At 45.9% G+C, this 19,647-nt stretch overlaps 1 protein-coding gene across 1 annotated transcript in view; it reads right to left on the reverse strand.

Moving 5' to 3' along the window:
- Nucleotides 1-19,249, reverse strand: part of LOC119848600 (cat eye syndrome critical region protein 2) — a 140,105-nt gene extending 120,856 nt beyond the window's left edge. Inside the window, exon 1 of the mRNA XM_038384587.2 lies at nucleotides 18,818-19,249. Within this exon, the coding sequence (XP_038240515.2) occupies nucleotides 18,818-18,970 (153 nt within the window). The 5' untranslated portion in view covers nucleotides 18,971-19,249. The remainder of the gene's footprint in view (nucleotides 1-18,817) is intronic.
- Nucleotides 19,250-19,647: the final 398 nt, after the last annotated feature.

Raw genomic sequence — 19,647 nt, forward strand, 5'->3', positions numbered from 1 at the left:
ATTCAGATCCCCCCCCTTTCTCTCTCCAGTAGTGGAACCAGATCAGGGAGGCAAATCGCAACCTGATCTCCACGTCCAGTAGTTTGCCTCTACCTGCACAAATTCTAAGGCCAGCCACAGTTACAGTAGTAAAAAGTTCTCCATCACTGAGAAATAGGAGAGGACAGACACCCATCCATGCTCCAAAAGGGGCACCTCCCCCCCCGCAATATAAGGCCACTATTTCAGAGCAACCATTAACAGAAGTTTCGAAAAATGACTGCAAGTCTGGGCATCTGGCAATCTTGATACCTACCACAACCAGTCTGTTCACCTGAGGAGACCCTCTGCTCCCTCCCAAGAACACACTGCCCCTGCAGGACATCATACATCCAGTTGGAATCTGCTCCATTCTCACCCTCCTCAAAGAGCAGTTCCATCACAGAACAGCATAAATGTAGAGCACCAGCTGCAGTCAATCATAATGGAGAGTTGTGTTTGGTTTCTCTACCTTCCCCAAACACTATTTCCAGTCTAAGAACATTCTGCAATACCCTGTTTTGAAAAAGAAAAAAGTCTAGTGGTCGGTGCTCTGAGGCATTATAGGTCTCCCTATTACTGAAGGCTTTCACTCTGGCCCACTATATCTGGTTGAGATCCCACAAATCATGGAAAGATAATCCATTGCAGTACTAATGCACTATTGCAGCTGTCCATGGAGAAAATCCCCTTTCAACCAAGAAACCCTCAAGCTCTTTGATCCTCTTCAACACACAATTATCTTAAAGGCAAAATGGTCCCCTATGCCCTAGCACTATGTACTGGGCTGAAAGAAAAGAAAGCAAGAATGCTATACCAGGTTTATTCTACATGGCTGCCCTGTCCTACAAGGCAATGCAATTCACAGACTTTCAGCGGCGACATGAAGCCTTGATGTTAGGTACCTTGACTCAGTTTGATCACAGCCTCCAAGACCATTTAGAAGGCACAACAGTTGAGGGCAGTTATTTCAACAGGACAACTCAGACTACTGAAATTGCTGATCTTTTTTTAAAACCGAGATTTCTTTTCACCATTTATGTTTAATCTGTGCAATGCTGCCATCTTAGACAGTGAAATTAAACCAGTCAATTTCACTTTGTGTTTGGAGTCAGGACTGGAGGGGAAGGTTTAAAGGGGACATACAAGAGTATGTCCTGATTAGTAAAAGTTCTTTATAAAATATGTTTTAGGGGCTTTTCTTCCCCTGTTTAGATTAAGAAGAGTGTTTTAGATGCGCCTGTGCTTCCCACCGACTGTGCTCAAGCTCACCACTCCTCTCCCACCCTCCCTGCGCACACATTGGCATACCTAGCCTCTTGCTACCTGTTCAGTTTCAATTCTCCTGCTGCTGCATTTTCTGTTAAACACCCTTTTGCAGGACATGCACTAATAACACCCTGAAACTGATTATATGCTAAGTACTTTCAAACTAACTGGAAAAAAACCCAAACAAAAACCAAAAGTTGTTTCTAATCTCTTCCAGCTATAGTAAATGTAGGGGTTACCCATAACAATACTAAGTCCAAAATTCTCAGATGGAAATGCGTTTTTCAAGTTTACTGTAAATACCTTTAGTATAGCACTCCCTGCTTTTATTTTTGGAAGTGTCATTAAGCAATTTACATTTTGGGCCCAAAATTCGTTGATGATGCACATATTAAATAACCGCAGCAAGGGTTTTTAACCTCAGCAAGGGTAGCTTGAACCTTTTCAGCATACAAGAAGAGGGTGCTATGTTATTTATCTTTCTCCAACTCCCTTCCCGCATTCTAATAATTGACTAGCTCCATTTAGGATTCAAACACTTAGGCTCTTAAGTTTAATTTTCACCTCCCCCCCCCCCTGCAAAAGACCGGTGTGGTTTGACTCATGGATAAGTAAAATCTGTACCCTGTGCTCCTGAGTGCACAAGGTTCACCTGTGGAGAAAACACTTTTTTTTTTTTTTTTTACAGATGCTCCCTGTTTTGGTGGTGTGAAGCTATTCCTCCTCTCCTGCTCCTAGTGTGGACATAATACTAACTAGAGGAGGAGCCATAACACAAACTGTTCCACCAACGAGCAGATAAATGCAGGCAAAGACCATAAAATCTTAAGGCTCCTATTATATCATGAATCCCAGCATCAAGAGCACTGCTACACAGCTGACGTTAAGTGCTGCCGTGGCAGCGCTTTAACGTGTCTGTGTAGTCACGGCTCCAGCACTGGGAGAGAGCTCTCCCAGCGCTGTAAAAAACCACCTCCACGAGGGGAATAGCTCCCAGCGCTGGTGCACTGTCTACACTGCCACTTACAGTGCTGAAACTTGCATCACTCGGGGAGGGGAGTGGGGGCTGTTTTTTCATACCCCTGAGCGAAGAAAGTTTCAGTGCTGTGAGTCGCAGTGCAGACAAGGCCTAAGTTTTACAGTGCCCCAGATACTGTATGAGGCCTTGTCTATACTAAACAATGCACCAACTGATTTTAAAAACATCAGTAAATTACTGACTTAAGTCAAACTAGTTTAACCCTTGCTTATATTGATTAGGTCTACACTGGCAGAGTTACAGCGCCGCTCAGAGAGCACTGAAGGGAAACCACTGTTGTATGTACACACTTCAACTGCCTGCGCAATAGCGTGTTCACACTTGTGGCACTTGCAGCAGTATTTGGAGCGGTGCATTCTGTACAGCTATCCCACAGAGCACCTCTTTCTCTTCTGCCGCTAAGCGTTGTGGGAAGGCAGAGGGGGTCGCAGGGCATCCTGGGTCCGTGATGCATTGCTTCGTATCCCAGCAATCCTTGTGCTTCCGTCCACATTTGGCACCATCTTTCAGCGGTTTGTGTACAGTGTGCTCTGCCTCTTTGGTCTGCAGGAATGGATCCCACACTGTTGACTAATATGTTGCTTGCTCTCACTAACACGTCATGAGTCGCAGTGGAGTTATTCCTTAAACTACAAAGGCAAGAGCGGTTCGACATTGATCTCATCACACATAGTAGCTACGAAACGAGATTGCTTGCAGCATTCACAGAGGTGCTGACCACAGTGAAACGCTGCTTTTGGGCACGGGAAACAAACACTGAGTGGTGGGATCACCTCATCATGTACATCTGGGATGACAAGCAGTGGCTGCAAAACTTTCAGATGAGGAAAGCCACATTATGGGACTGTGTGATGGGCTCATCCCAGCCCTGGAGTGCAAGGACACGAGAATGAGATCTGCCCTGTCATTGGAGAAGCACATGGCAACTGCAGTGGGGAAGCTGGCTACTCGAGACTGCTATCGATCGGTCGCTAAGCTTTTCGGAGTGGAAAAGTCGACCATTGGACTCGTGTTGACAGAAGTGTGGAAGGCCATTAACCGCATCCTGCTCCGAAAGACCGTAACTCTGGACAACGTGTGTGACATTGTGAATGGCTTTGTACAAATGGGTTTCCCTAACTGCGGATGAGCGATAGATAGCACGCATGTTCCAATTCTGGCACCAGACCACCTCGCCACCTAGTACATTAATCGGAAGGGGTATTTTTCAATGATTCTCCAGGCGCTTGTGGATCACTGTGGGCATTTCATGGACATTAATGCAGGCTGGTCCGGAAAGGTGCATGACGCACACATCTTTCGGAACACTGGCCTGTTCAGGAAGCTGCAAGCAGGGACTTTTATTCCCTGACCAGAAGATCGCTGTAGGGGAAGTCAAAATGCCCACTGTGATCCTGGAAGACCCCCCCTTCCCGTTAATGCCGTGGCTTATGGCCATACATGGGGTACCTTGACAGCAGCAAGGAGCAGTTCAACAACAGGCTGAGCAAGTGCAGAATGACTGTTGAGTGTGCTTCTGGCCATTTAAAGGCCCGCTGGTGCTGCCTATATGGGAAGAAGGACCTGGCCAATGACAATATTCCTATGCTTATAGCCGTGTGCTGTACGCTTCATAATATTTGTGAAGGGAAGGGTGAAAGCTTCACTAAGGGCTGGACTTCTGAGGCTCAGTACCTGGAGGCTGAATTTGAACAGCCAGAGACCAGGGCTATTAGAAGGATGCAGCACGGGGCCATAAGGATCAGGGATGCTTTGAGGCAGCAATTTGAAGCTGAAAGCCACCAATATTTGTTGCTATGCTCAGGAGTGCAGTGCTTGTAATTCTAGGAGATTATTGTGATTGGTGCAGATGATGCACTATGAAGGTTTAAGAAAATTGCTGTTGCTTTGCAGTTCTATGTTTGCTTCAATTAATGGAATAAAGATTGCTTTCAAACCAAAACAATTATTTTATTAAAAAACAACAACCAGAGGAGAGAGACAAACAAAAAAACACACCAGCACTGAGGGGGATGGGGGAAGGGAGGGTCCCAGGAGGAGGTGGGGTCCCGGGACAGTTAAAGATTTGTGTATGTCCAGGTATCATATCCAACCTTCTCCTTTGAATTACAGTGCAGCGGGTACTGTACTTCAACAGGGCTAAACTGCAGAGGGACGGGTGTTGAGTGTAGTGGGTACTGCGAATCTGCAGTGCTGGACTGTGCCGGGGGAGGAGTGGAATGCAGCGGGTACAGACTGGAGCCAGGAGGTTGATAAGAGTGTGTTGGTGGTCTCTGGGTGTATGGGAGAGAGTTTTGCGATAGTGGCTGCAGGGGAGGGTGGGAATGGACCTGCTCAGTTTACAGTGCTAGTAGTGCCTGGAGTGTCCCGAATTGGCGCTCCATAACATTTAAGAGCCAGTCCATGACTTCATTCTGGCATGTCACGTTCTCCTTTTGATCCCTCTTCTTGCTGTCCCACTACTCCTTCAGTTCTTGTTTTTAGGCCATGGAGTGCATCATGACATCACTCAAAAAGTCCTCTTTAGTTCTTCGTGGCCGCTTTCTAATGCTGTGTAGCCATTCAGCTGGCAATAACAAAGAGGGAGCTAGGCTCCCAAGGTCATATCTGTGAAGCCAAAATGCAACATTTTACAGAAGCAGAATTGTTTGCAACACACAGACCACTGATCCAGTGATTTAAAACACAGCCACTATTCACATACCTGTCACTAACTGGCTGACCCCAGGCAAGCACACATGAGTCACAAGACCCCCAAAATGGTGAGTAACTGCAGAGGCAGGGGAAATCAGTGTTCCAGGACCATACTGTACACTGGGCACATGTCTCTTGGGAAGAGCCATCACTGTGGGTGTGGGGGGCTATAATGTGGGACATTTTCCAGAGGCTGTGTTTATTATGGAAGATATCTCACTACTGAGGGTGAGCAGGGAATCAAGGGAGGTTCTTCTCCAAGACTGCAGCTTCTGCCTTGGCCCTTATGCGGCTCGCCTGTGTGCAGCAATGGTCCATCCCCGTCCCTGCCAGTGACAGCAGAGTGGCGCAGGAAAGTTACCATTAATGGAGCAAGAAACAAAGCAGCTCTGCCAAAGAATTTGCAGCAACGGATTGCCCAGTATCTCCATGAGAGTTTCCTGGAGATCTCTGAGGCAGATTCCCATGAAGTGAGGGAGTAAATCAACACCCTGTTCCACCACTCAGACTAGGCATGTGGTGGCATGGGCATCATACAGACACAACCCTGCTTTCTGCAACCCTCCTGCCCCCAATAACTCACTTCAGCAATTCCCAAAATCAAAGCCACTTACGAGAGGCCTCCTCTCCTGTTTGCACTTTGCCAAGCTCTGACAGCTGTGACTGACTAGGCTCCTCCGTGGTGTAGAGAAGAGCTCCTGGCTGCATGCATCTCTGACCTCCAAGTCATCCTCTGCCTCTGGGTCCCCCTCCCCCTCCCTCTCCACATCCTCATCCAAGATTTCCTCCTCCTGGCTCGGTCCACTCTCGACTGGCCACCAAAGTATCCATAGTGGCCTTCGCAGTGGAGGTGGGGGTCACCCCAACTATCGCATTCAGCTCTTTGTAGAACCGTCCGCTCATGGGTGCACCAGAGCGGCGGTTTGCCTCTTGCACCTTGTGGTAGGTGTTCCGCAGCTCCTTCACTTTCACCCTGCACTGCAGTGTGTCCCAGTCATGGCCCCTTTCTATCATGCATCATGAAATCTGTCCGTAGGTATCATAATTCCTATGGCTGGAGTGCAGCTGAGACTGTACAGCCTCCTCTCTTCCAATGCTGATGAGGTCCAGCAGCTCGGCATTGGTCCAAGCGGGGGATCGCCTGGTGCATGGAGCAGATGTGGTCACCTGGAAAGATGCGCTGAGACCACTGCACGCATCACCGAGGAAACAGGAAGGGGACTTTCAAAATTCCCAAGGAATGTAAGGGATGGGGCTCACGGTTGGTCACCTGAGGGCAGGGCCAGAGATGCAATGACCACAGAGGTGAGAACAGGCACCCTGTAATCAACCAGGGTGTCTACACTGGCACCACAGCATTGGAGCCCCGGCGCAGAAAGCTCTACCCCTCTCATTGGGGTGGTTGTTTTACAGGGCTGCAACTGCACAGATTCTGCGCGCCAAGTGGCTTGGCAGTGTTTACACCTCGGGACTTACAGCACAGAAAGCTGCTTTACTGCGCAGAAACTTGCCAGTGTAGACAAGGTCTAACAGAGGTTTGCACAGATTAACTGGATTGATTTTTAACGGAGCTAGTTAAACTAGTGCTCTTTTCTAGAATAGATACGGTCGAAGAGACATTACCACCCTCATATTTCAACTCTCCCTGCAGTAACCTTTAAAACCAAATGTGTTAATTTTATGCACCAGGGCCAACCTCTCCAGCCAGCTTCAGCATTCCGATTCTTGTTGCTATTTCACAGCTATATTTACAGTGGAAAGCTGCATTTTAGCTAAGAGTTTACAAAGTAAAAAACATTCATAAAGAAATACAACCTCCTTTAAAAGGACAAGCTACTCAGGGTCAGTTTGTAGTGACAATCACAAAGTAAAGTCCTTGGGTGTAGTTTGTGTGTTGTGCCCAGTCCAATTAAGTCAATCTTCAAAGGAGAAAAAAGCAAAACAAGCATGAAACCAAAAGGGAAAATTTGTGTTCCAGCAACTTTGGCAACAAACAAAATGCCCTAAAATCCATTTTCCTTATCAAGTGTTTTATCTGTTTATTTAAACAAAGGACTGCAGAGCACTTCTAATTACAGGAATGTCCCACCTAAGAGAATCTGCTAACACAGCCTTCCAAGGAACCAAGAGAAAAGGAGAACACAATAGAAAGGAGACTTGCTAAAGGGAATAGATCTGTTAAATTAACACATTTTCTGTCAACCAAATCAGCTGCCCCTAGTGCTATTGTTGCTGAAACAATGGAGACCCCAGGAATGGGCACCCATTAAAAAGAACAAACCCGCTGAAAGGATACACTCTCTGAGGCAGAGAGCTTGTGTTTAAAAGAATTCGCTACTGTAAGGAAGGAGGAATCACTAGGCTGCATTGTTCTCACAATCACAGCAGATGCTGGTGCTTATAGTGACAAGGGAAAAATTAATTTTCATAAACATCTGCAATAAGCTTTAAAGTAAAAAACCTTTAATTTGGTTACTTTTAACTCCTTGACAGTCGTCATTTTCCTCTAGGCCTTTTATTGAGGAAGTTTTTCTTCAAATACTCTATGAAAGCATCCATAGACATTATAAAGGTTAATTCTTCACCCATCATGCAGGCACTTAACAGATGCCAGGGGCAGAATGGCACAGCAATATACAGTGCTATGCAGGGAGAGAAAAAGCCCAGAGATCTACACATAACTTTGCATCACTTTAAAGGTTTTATTTTATTACTATTTTAAAGTGGTGTAGTTATACAGGTGCCAACTACTGTGTGCACACTCAAACCACTGAACACCTGGCTTGTTAATTAATGTAATCAGTTTTAAACCAATATACATCGCACGGGTTTGCACCAGTTTAACCAAACTGGTTTAAGCAAGCTGGTGCAAGTTTGTGTATAGACAAACCCTCACAGGTGCAAGCAAACTGGTATGTTTGAACTGTTATACACAGAGCTTTAACCTAACTTGGTTTTTAAACAGATTCAGGTTAAAACTGATGTAGCTTGTATGTGCAGACAACCCCTTAAGGCCATGCTCAGGGCATATCTACACTAAAAACTTACATCTACATAAGTTAAGTCGACATACAGCCACCACAGTAATTACTGGTTTCAGAGTAGCAGCCGTGTTAGTCTGTATTCGCAAAAAGAAAAGGAGTACTTGTGGCACCTTAGAGACTAATGCTCTAATAAATTTGTTAGTCTCTAAGGTGCCACAAGTACTCCTTTTCTTTTCACAGTAATTACTGTGGTTTTTCATGTCCCCACTACCCTCTTTATGTCAGTGGCACGCGTCCTCACCAGGAGCACTTCCACTGATTTAAGAGGCACAGTGTGGGGGCTGAGAGCCCAGGCTCTCAGCTCCGGGTGGAGCTTGCCCACTGGGAGCCCAGCAGCCACCCAGGCTCCCCACTCCAAGCTGGGATGTCACCCAGGTTCCCCTCTGCCTGTGGGGAGTCAGGAGCACAGGGGGAGCAGCTGGGCTCTAGCTGGAGCCCCCCACCTGCCTCAGGGTGACAGGCTGAGCTCTGAGCCCCATGGAGTTCATGTTACGGAGCCTACCAGTCTGTTTTTTCAATTTCACATCTCCCACAACCAACAGCCATGTAAGTAACGCAGTGTCTACACAGACACTGCATTGCCCTAATTACACCAACGTAAGCCCTACGCCTCTTGTGGAAGTGGAGTTACTATGTCGGTGTATTAGGGCGCTTACATTGGCAGGAGCAAGGCTGTAATGTAGACCAGGCCTCAGTCTCTTGTCCCCAGATTTACAGCGACCCTGATTTGCAGATTAAGAGGAGCCAATGTAAATTCTATTGAGTGTCCTGGACAGTAAAAAGAAGGAACTATGACAGGAGTAAGATGGGATTAGAGGGGTAAAAGGGTAACCAAACAAGACAGTTCAAATCTCCAACTTCATCCTTCTCAACCTCTTAATTTTACACCTCACCATTCTTGAAATCATGCCCTCCCATTGACTTTCCTGGGTCTGTGCTCTTCTGGTTCTACTACCTCTGAGTATTCTTTCAGTGTCTCCTCTTCCTCCTCTCTCCATCTTTTGAGAACATCCCACATGGCTCCACAACTCCTCCAGCACCCTCTCTCTGTAGGGCCTTTTCTACACTTACGAATTTTAGAAAAAAATTCCTGCCATGACTAACACTAGTATAGCTGTACCAGTGCACCTGTGGGAGCCCCAGAAATACAGCTCAAGCTGTATCAGAAGCCTTATCTACACTAGGGCTAACACAGATCATAATGTTCCTTCTGAAATTCCCTAGGATACCCACAGCCTAGGCGACCTTAATATACAGAGCTTCAGCTACCATCTCATAATTCTACCTCAACTCCTGACCTGTATCCCTCAATCTGATCCTGAAATTCCAGTTCCCTCTGTGATATTTCCTCCTGGATGTCTTGCCATCAATTTAACTATCACATGATCAAAATGGAACTCCTCATTTTACCTCCCAAAACCCCTTCACTCTCCCTATCTTAGTCACTGCTGAGAACATCCTCCTTCCTGTCACTCATAACCATGACCTGGGCATCATCTGACATCTCCCTCTCTCTAGACCTGTACATCCAGATTGCATCCAATTCTTACTATATCATCTTCCATAATATGTATAAGATCTGCCATTTTCTCATTGTCCACACCACTAAAGTTCTTGCTGAGGCCTGCATTATCTCCCATCTTGACCACTGCAACCCTCTTTCTCTAGTCTTTCTGACATACACCTTGGGTCCATTCAAAACACTGATGCTAAAATAATCTTCCTGGCCTGTTGTTCTGATAATGCGTCTCCCCCACCCTTTCCTTCTTCAAGTTCTTTTCCAGTGCATCAAAAAACAAGGTCTTAGTCCAGAGGTGTCAAAAACCTAGGCTGCTTAATGTATTTTTATGACTGGCATGGTATATTCAGATTATGCAGAATTCAAGCATTTGTTTAAAAAATGTTTCTAGCTCCCAAGGCTGTGAAAATGTGAACCAAATGTGTTCTAGTCTGCAGACAATTTGAAACAAAAACTGAAAAGTGAATTTCATGTCCCAAAACCCCTACAAGAAAGGAAATGTACAGGATGAAATGAACAGGTAGGAGGTGCCCTGTTTAGGAATAAAGATAAAGGATTCTTCTAGTGTATCTTGGAGTGTGAAGAAACACATGGAATCCTTCACTAAGGAGGCAAATGGACAACATGCTTGATCATGAAAGGGGGGTCATAGCCATCCTGGCTGTAAAGTGCTGCAAGAATTTTGGATGAGCAATACTCTATAAGACATGAGAGTATCTTGTAAGTTAAGTCTAGGCTTTAGAATGTGTTTTATCATTTTATTTTATATGTAACCACTTGTTTCCTATATTTCAACTTGCTACTTACTACTTGAAGCTCTATGTCTTGTTAAATAAACTTAGATATATTTACAGTGAAATCAAATACAATGGCTGTGTGTTAAGCACAGTGGTGATCTGAGGTAGACCTGGTAAGCTGGAGTGCATTGTTTCTTCAGAAGCAGTGAATCTGTGAATACTGTGAGCGTCCAGTGGACCAAGGGTTGAACACTCCAGGAAGAAGCTCAGAGGGCTCAAAGGTTGGGGTGTGCCAATCACTAATCTGTAGAGTGACAGCAGGGCCTGCAAGACCTGGTGGGGAGTGCTTGTGTTGCCCATGGCCGGTGGAGCTGGGGAGCTGACCCATGGCAGAGACAAATAAGGATTCCTCACAGTAAGGGCAGGTGACAGTGTGGAGCCTCATAACCCTTGATACCCCCAGGACATGTCACACTGCCATTTTAAGTGTTAATTATTTCGCTTCTGATCACTTAACAAACAGAATAAAGCAGGTTGTGGAAGTGAAGTCCAAGTAGGTGGGAACTGGTGCAGGAGAGGAAATATAAAGAGAAAAGATACAAAGAGAGAGGAAGAGAAACAGACAGCAGAAATTGATCTGGCCCTAAAGCATAGCTTCCCTACTAAGTTATAGTGAAAGTGCAAATCAAATGCTGGCTAAATGATTGATAACTAAAAGCCTAGTTCCTACAAAAACATCATATTCCCCCCTTGAGGTTTGTGCAAACCACGGATGTCAGCGAGAGTTCCACTGCGGAACAACAGCAGCATGTAGTCCCAAAGTTATATATACCAGCCCAAAGATCATAATTAAACACAGATTATGGATTTCTCCACAGAATAAATTGGATGCTTTGGCTAGACCTTATCTTTGAGGCGCTTCACAGTTTATTCACAGCCTACATATTCGTTCTGTTTCTTAGCCCACTGCACACCACCTCCTCTCCACAGCCAACAATGCTAGCCTCTATTAGCAATTGTTTGCTTCTCCCAGATGCACCTCCATGTCCCTCACGCATGGAACAATCTCCCTGAACTAGTCTATAAAGCTACCATGCAGTCTACTTTCAAAAGACGTCAAGTCAACCTAGGATGCCTATAGAAAAATACTAACTGATAATGGACAGGCAAATGGCAAGTAACTTCTTATTTATTTACATCTAATTTAAAATATTTAACCAACTCAACCTTATTTAGCTATAAACATAGCTGGTCTTTGTATATGTACACCCTTATTACTGTTTTCTGCCCAGTTTGTACTGAGTGATTGTTACACCTACTTGTTGCATTTGCCTTAAGCTGTAAGCTCTTCCAGGCAGGGACCATCTTCCCCTCTGCCCAATGTCTTGCACAACAGGACCTCAATATGTTCTCTAGATGCTACTGTAATACAAATAATAAATAACAATGGGGTGGTGACTGAAAGGAATAGCAGCAGTGGGGTGAGATTTTAACAATATAATATTGGAGTGAATTGTTTACATAATTATCTCAATATATATCAGTTAAAGCACTGGAAAAGTTATTAAAAGAAAATGTTGCTGGGTACAATGAAAGTCCCCTCGATTCCCAAACACTCACAGCAAGCTGGACCTAAACTACAGCAAGACCACAAGTTTCAGTGATACTTTGTTTCAGCAGGAAGGAAATTTTTAGGATGCTTAATTTCCATGTGCCTTAACTTTTTGTATCAACTCAACTACATCCCAGAAGTTGATAGCAAGGGAAGCTAGAAGTTCTGAAAAGTTGGAGATTTTGATACCCAAGAAGGCATGAGAGGCTGTTGAGATGAGACAAATGCTGCTAAAATGTTACGCAGTGAACTGTAGATATTTAAAAGTGCTGTCTTTAGGTTTCAGAGTAAACAATACAAAAAGATGAATGCAGCCATTCAAACATTTCATGATATCATTTGATACTGATGGCAGAGTCAGGACGATAAACTCTGCACTGGTTTAATATTCTGTTCTTTTTTTAAGATATTCTCGACAACCTTGGCATACGGTTATCAGTTATTTATTTTAAATGTAACCTTAGGTTCCAAAGCACTAATCTGGGGCAAGAAAGATACCATGGTAAATTCTGTGGCTGTATCATCATGGATCACAAAGGACCCTGGTTACAGAAAATGAGGAGAACCCTAAAGGCATGGTAATAAGTCCTGATGTGGGCAACTATCATTTTAATGTTGACCTTTCCACAAAAGTGAATTTAGAAGTAGTGCTTTGACGCCAATGGAGGTCACAAAATTCTGACTCTGATTCTTTGTCTTAACTAGGAAAAAAAGATATATTTTTAACATGTGATAAAATCTTAGTGTAGCAAAGCAGGTGTAATTTTAAACACATGGGAGGAAATGGGAGTAGCATGAAATAGATAAAGAGCAACAGGTCAGAAAACTGAACAGATAAGTGTTTAGATAGAGAGGGTAAAAATAGTCTGTTAGAACAGCGGTGCATTTTCTTATGGAGGGAGGGAGAACGTAGGTAACAATACAGTCAGTGTGTGAACTACATTGGGAGGCAGGAGGAGAAAAGCATCTTAAAGCCATAGTGAAGATATCAGAGGCAATTTGCCCAAAGGCAACTTTAAAACCCACAGGAAAAGATTTATATTTCCCATATGCAATGTGGCTTTCCCCTTTTGCAAATCAACTAAGTTAACAATGTTTTGATTATTTTGAAGCACATACTTGAAAGTCACCCCCTTTTGATCCATCAATGCAGAGATTCTTAAATTGTAGTTCATGGCCCCCATGCACTTGCTAAAGGAATCAAAACAGCTGAGTGGTGACATGATTCTGGCCAATTTCCAGTTTCTCAGCTACATGAAAATACAGCTGAAAATGTTAAACACAAGTCTTATCTTATTCATAAACAATTGTTGTAGCTGTCATAGGGATGTTTCTATATGCAATTACAAATAGAAGGGGTAAATGTCCAAGAGACACACTGTATCGGGATGGGGACCGCACTATGGCTTCGTTTCGACAGAGAGGAAAGAGTTGCTTTATTCATTCATGTTAGCTAATATGATTGCAGAAAGGATCTTTTCTGCATGTCAACACAAAGCCTAGGAAGAAAGTTGAAAGAAGAAAAGGAGTACTTGTGGCACCTTAGAGACTAACAAATTTATTAGAGCATAAGCTTTCGTGAGCTACAGCTCACAAAATGCATCCGATGAAGTGAGCTGTAGCTCACGAAAGCTTATGCTCTAATAAATTTGTTAGTCTCTAAGGTGCCACAAGTACTCCTTTTCTTTTTCTAAAATATAGACAAGTCCTAATTCTGTTTTTTGTTTTTGTTTTTAAATCCCTTCCTTTCTTAATTGCTGGCTTTTAGTCTCTTGCAGTGTTAGATTTCACTAGTTCTCCAGTCAACATAGAGTTTCCTGAGTAGACAAAATCTGAATTTCTAACATTAAAGTTTTTTTTCCCTGACTGTTTTTTTTAATGTCTTTATTCATCATAATAAAAAGTAAAATCAGACAGGCAAATTTTTCCTCTTTAATTGGAGTACAGGGAAGGTTGGGAGGATGGTAGCCTTATTGTGTAGATTGCTTGATAATTCTTAGAAAGTTCTCTGTGATTTTGGTACAGTGATACATCTGAGCTCTTTTGTTTTTCTTTTTAAATGCAAACCTCTTGCCCTGTACTTACTGAACTGAAAAAAAGTGAAGCTTCCAGATGTGGGCTGCCATCAGCAGCTGTACGTGTCAGAAACCTGGGAAGCAGATGTTTTGTTTTCTTTTTCCTGGACCATTGCATGGTGAGAGGCTGGAGAAGGGGAGTGGGTTTATGAAGCTGGTTGGCTCAGATAAAGAAGTGCATCCATCAGGCCAGGCTCTGGGTATTGTTATGGGAAGGGCGGTGTTGAACACCAAGCCCCCATGCTGGCTTCAGCAGATGCAGTTGCCTGACAAGGCACAGGGCTCCTCTTTTCAAATCTACACGGCATCACACAGCAGTGGACTCAGGAGGGGTTCAGCTACAACCAGGTCAAAAGTTCAGTGGGGCATGAGCGAGTGCATGTGTGTGCATTGGGACATGTTTGGGTTCATGCAGAATTTTGCTCATGCTTTTGTAAAATTAGGATACTACATACTGTTTATGAGGAACAGCTTGTGAGCCAGCTGTTATGTACAAACTTGTATTCCCCTTTAAATATCAAATTATTTTGTTTTCTTGCTGCTGTTAACATTGGCAGCACACTGAGAGCTTGCCCTCTTCCCCTCAAATACTAGTTTGGAGTGAGGGCTGACCACAAACCCCTAGGGCAGAGGTTCTCAACTTTCTTCACAGGTTTCAGAGTAGCAGCCGTGTTAGTCTGTATTCGCAAAAAGAAAAGGAGTACTTGTGGCACCTTAGAGACTAACAAATTTATTAGAGCATAAGCTTTCGTGAGCTACAGCTCACTTCATCAGATGCATCTATATTTTAACTATGTCACCATAGTTAAAGCAGCAAAACTTTAAGCTGCAAATCTCCCCTTAGTGTAGACAGTTATAAAGATGTTTATACCAGTATAATTTATACTGGTTGGGGAACCAAATTAAGCTATATTGATGTAAAGAACCTTATATTGTATTTAACTGCATCTGCACACCGGCTTTTACAGACATGATCATGTTAACAAAAAAATATACCCATCACTGACATAGGCAGGCCAATAAAACTTTAAGTGTGGACTAACCCTTAAAAAGAAAAAGAGTACTTGTGGCACCCTAGAGATTAACAAATTTATTTGAGCATAAGCTTTTGTGAGCTACAGCTCACTTCTGTAGCTCACGAAAGCTTATGCTCAAATAAATTTGTTAGTCTCTAAGGTGCCACAAGTACTCCTTTTCTTTTTGCGAATACAGACTAACATGGCTGCTACTCTGAAAAAAGACTAACCCTTAGTTTCAGATTCTGTTTGCTTGTTTATTTTTTGATAACACCTGTTTATAAACATTAGTGTCCTATGACCATTTGGAAGAAAGGATCTCTTTATGGAAAAGTGCACACCAGTGCCCCTTCAATTAAAGTGTGAGACCAAAATATACATCTCAGAGACACTCCTCCACACCCCATAATGTCCTTCAGCAAAACTGAGGGAAAACCAGACTGGATATGCGTAATATTTCTAAGGTTAGAAACAAGTACACTCCTTAGAGACATTGTTAAGCCAGCCTAACCCGCAGTGTAGACAGTTTTACTGCTTCTTGTGGAAGTACATTCATTACAATGTTTCTGTAGCGAGTGTTTACACTGAAACGCTACAGTGTGGCAGCTGCAGTCCGACCACTGCAGCATTTTAATGAAGACATAAGATACTCCTTCCCAATTTCTTTCCAGGTGATGTCAGCTTCCCCACCCTAAGCAAGCACTAGGAACTGATGTGGAGCTCAAATTCACTTTACTGGTAAAGCAAGTCAGATGCTAATTGCCCGCTAAGGTGAAATGCTAGTGAGTTGGCCTTTTTGTCATTGTAAATTTAGGTTCCCTGGAAGACTTCACAAGGCTGGGCCAAAGAACCTCCCCACCCCACCCCTTTAGTGTTTTGCATCAATGGAGGGGGAGGGGAGTTCCCTTTCCAAAGGAGTTGCATCACTGAGAGACCTTCTCCTCTTTCAAGATTTCACACTGCATAAGGGATTCCCCCTCTTCAGAAATTCACATCCTGCTCAAGGAGTTTTGCCCTTTAAGAATTCACACATCCTGTTGATCCTTAAGCATCTCTGGAAAGGGGCCTTTGGAATTCACATTCATGGGGCAATTACTGTCTTAAAAAAAAGCTCACCACTGTACTGTTCTCTCAGTTTACTGCCAATATGCTGCCAAGATAGTATTTAGAAGCAAACAGAAAAGATTTCTTACTGTGCCAAACTTTGCAGCATTTACCACCCAAAATACAAAATATTTACAAGACTGCCCATAACCACATGTATATATCTGAAAATATATTTCAATTTAGAAAATAGTGCACTGCAGAGAGACAAGTGCTTGTGGCACTGCATTCAGATCACTCCAGAAATTATTTGAAAGTTGCACAATTAACATAAATGTTCCACAAATGCATCCATTTACCCTGAACAAGATTTCTCAACTTTTCAAATCATGAAAATAGGCATCATCCACCATTAAGTTAAAACATCCAACATCCCCCACTATGACCCCAACCACACACCCACCCATCAAAAGAAAAAACTGTCCATGCAGGAAGACTCTTACCAGTTTAGTAGAAGATGCCAAACACAACTTAAAATTAATAAAGCATACTTTCTTGCACAACCACATTTCAACAAAACATACCTACCTGTATTCAATTTATGCTCATTGCTGCCTAACTCCAACCCCATCCATGGTCTTCTTGTATGTCTACAGCCAAGGGTGACACTAGTCAGTGTAGGTCACTGCAGGACAAGCTCCTCCTATCACAGCCACCATTTTGGGCAGTGACTGGGGAAGGGAACACATTTTATACTCTGCAAAGCACTGTGCAAGTTTCCAGCACTAACACTATATTTATAATAGTAAACCAGATGACAAAATCCCAGTGCTATGATAATCTGTTATTTGATAGATCAGTATTTGAGGGTAGTTGCTGACCATAAATATCCTGGTTTCTTATGAGATCTCAAGTCATTTCTCTCGATTTCTTTAATATGCCCTTTCCATTCACTTCAATATTTCTTCTCCTCACTACCATATTGCACCATTGCACTTTTTCACCAAGCAGCTCCTCCGTCCCCCAGCCATCTACTCTATATTTTACTCATGCATCCTTCCCACAAAACCCTCAGAAATCATCTTTGCTACTTGGCAAAACCTCTGCTTTTGATGTACACGTTAAAGTTTGAAAAAGCATCAGAGAAACACCAAAGTTGTTACATCTGTTACAAACAGATGGGAAACCCCAGGTTTAATCACATTGGTCTAAGCAGCTTATGATCTTGGGAGTAAGAGCTAGAGGCTCTGGGAGATCTATTGGGGTACACCCTTCATTCCTCCCTTCTTTTGATCTCCTTATTCTCCACATTTCATGAATTCTGAAACACACACAAATTCACACACTTAATCTATAGTTTAGAATATTAAGGAAGCAAATGGTACTGCACTTCAAACGTTTGTGGGCACTGGACAAAAACAAACAATTTAAAGATTACATCAAAATAACTTAAAACTTAATTTTTAAACAAAAGTAAGAAAAGCCATAAATATAATGGTAAAGAGCTAGCCAAAAAACGTTACTAGAAAACATTAAGAATGGGGGATAAGGAAAACAGAGAAGCAAATTGCTTCTATAACAGAGAATGATTTTTTTTTTTCTTTCTGTAACTAAGACTGTCGCAATTGACTCGGTAGTTTGCAGTGCTATACTCAGACGCTCTGATGGACAAAAATCATCATCACCATTACTTGTTTCAAACCCTTAAGGTGATTTACCGACATTTGGAGTGGTCTCAACATGACACCCTCCAAAACAACACCTCTCCCCACAACAAGCTAAGCCCGTAGGGGCAGCGTGAGACGGGAACAGCTAACACACAACCAGCCTCTGTAGCGCAGACCCTTCTGGCTTGAGTTCAGTTGTCACAAAGCCTTGGGGCAGTGGCACCTCCACGCACAGCCGGGGAGAAGCCAAACTCCCCTCCCCTCCCAGGTCCCTGCAGGCATAATGGTGGCACAACAACAAACTCCAAGCCAGCCGTCCGAGAGGACACCAGCCTCACTCACAGCGGGGGGGGGGGGGGGGAGCTTAGGAGGGTCCAGTCCGGATCTTTCGCCTTCGACTGTGCGGGGAGGGGAAGCAGCCTCCCTCCGCAGGGGTCGGAGCTCATGGCGATCAGGCAGCCACATGCCTGGCATCAGTCAGCAGCCCCTGGGGGAGGTGAGCTCCCGGCTCTAGTCTGCCCCGAAGTTTGTCGCGTGGGGCGGGTTGGGCGGCTCGGGAGCAGACGCGGCTCTGGGTCTGTCTAGAACGGGCCGAAGCGAAGCGGGATCCGGCCCGTGCGCGGGGCTTGGGGGCAGTTCAGATCCGGCTCCAGGCTTGGCATCGCCGGTCTCCCGGGGCTGCAGGGATCGGCTCCAGCCAGACCCTCCTGGGGCAAAGTCTCCGCCAAAGAAATTTCCCCCTGTGCACGGGATGCCCCGCAAGGATCCGGCTTCAACCCCCTGGCACGGAGCAGGGACCAAGCCCGGGCTGCGGCTTTCCCCAAGGCAGAGGGGCCGCACCCCAAACAACCCCCCCCAGCCCGGGAGCAGCCAGCGAGAGACCGCGAGGGAGCTCCCCGCCCAGCCCCCCAGGACCTCGGGCAGCGGCTCCCTCTCCGCCCCGAGACCAGGCGGGGAAGGCAGAGCAGCCGCTGGGGAACATGGGGCTGCGGCGCGGGCAGAGTTCCTGCCCCGGGGCAGCCCTGTGGGGGGGCGGGAAGGAGGTGCGGTCCCGCCGGGTCCCCGCTCCCCTCCGCGGCTCACCTCAATCTCGAAGTCGGGCAGGCGGAAGGCGGTGCGGAAGAGGGAGCAGAAGTGCGCGATGGCCGGGACTTCCCACCAGGAGCGGAGCTCGCCCAGCCCCTCCGGCCCCCCGGTCCCCACCACGCCGCAGCCTCCGTCCTCCTCCGGGCACATCTCCCGCTTCGTCTCCGCGCTCCGCTCAGCAGCAGCAGCCCCCCAGCACCAGCGGCGGCCCCGCGCTGCCCCCTCGCCTGCGCATGGGGCTCCGGGCTGGCGCCTCGGCTCGGGGGTCTCTAGGGCCGGCGGTGGCGCTGCTGCCCCTGCTGCACAGGGGGGTGCTGCTGCTGCTGCTGCTGCTGCTGGCGGCCGCCGCGCGGACCCATCCTCCTCCTCCTCCTCGCGCCGCCGCCGCTGCTGCCCTCTCCATACAATGTAACCATCGCACCGCCGGGGAAACAGATGGGGCCGGGGGGAGGGGAGGGGGCGACGGGGGGGAGCAGAGGGGGGAGGGGCGTGGCCTATGGCGTGGGGGTGGGGCTTAGAGGGAGAGGGTGGGGCCACCTGGGGGAAGGGGCGGGGCCCGAGTGGGGCGAGGCCGGGGACTGGGAGATAGCGGGGCCGGAGGGGCGTGGTCTGGGGAGTGGACAATAGAGGGGAGGGGCCCTTCGGGAGAGGAGGCGGGGCCAAGCTGGGGGCGGGCGAGTTAGAGGCAGGGAGGGGCGGGGCTTGGGGAGCGAGAGGGCCGGCGGGGCCGCGCACGAGGAGGGGGCGGGGCCCGGCTCTCATCACAACAAGAGGAGCCGGCTCGAGAGGCGCAGGCACCAGTGCGGGGGGAAGCGCGCTCAGACTGC

The sequence above is a fragment of the Dermochelys coriacea genome, chromosome 1, assembly GCF_009764565.3.
Source record: "Dermochelys coriacea isolate rDerCor1 chromosome 1, rDerCor1.pri.v4, whole genome shotgun sequence".
NCBI classification, from domain to species: domain Eukaryota; kingdom Metazoa; phylum Chordata; order Testudines; family Dermochelyidae; genus Dermochelys; species Dermochelys coriacea.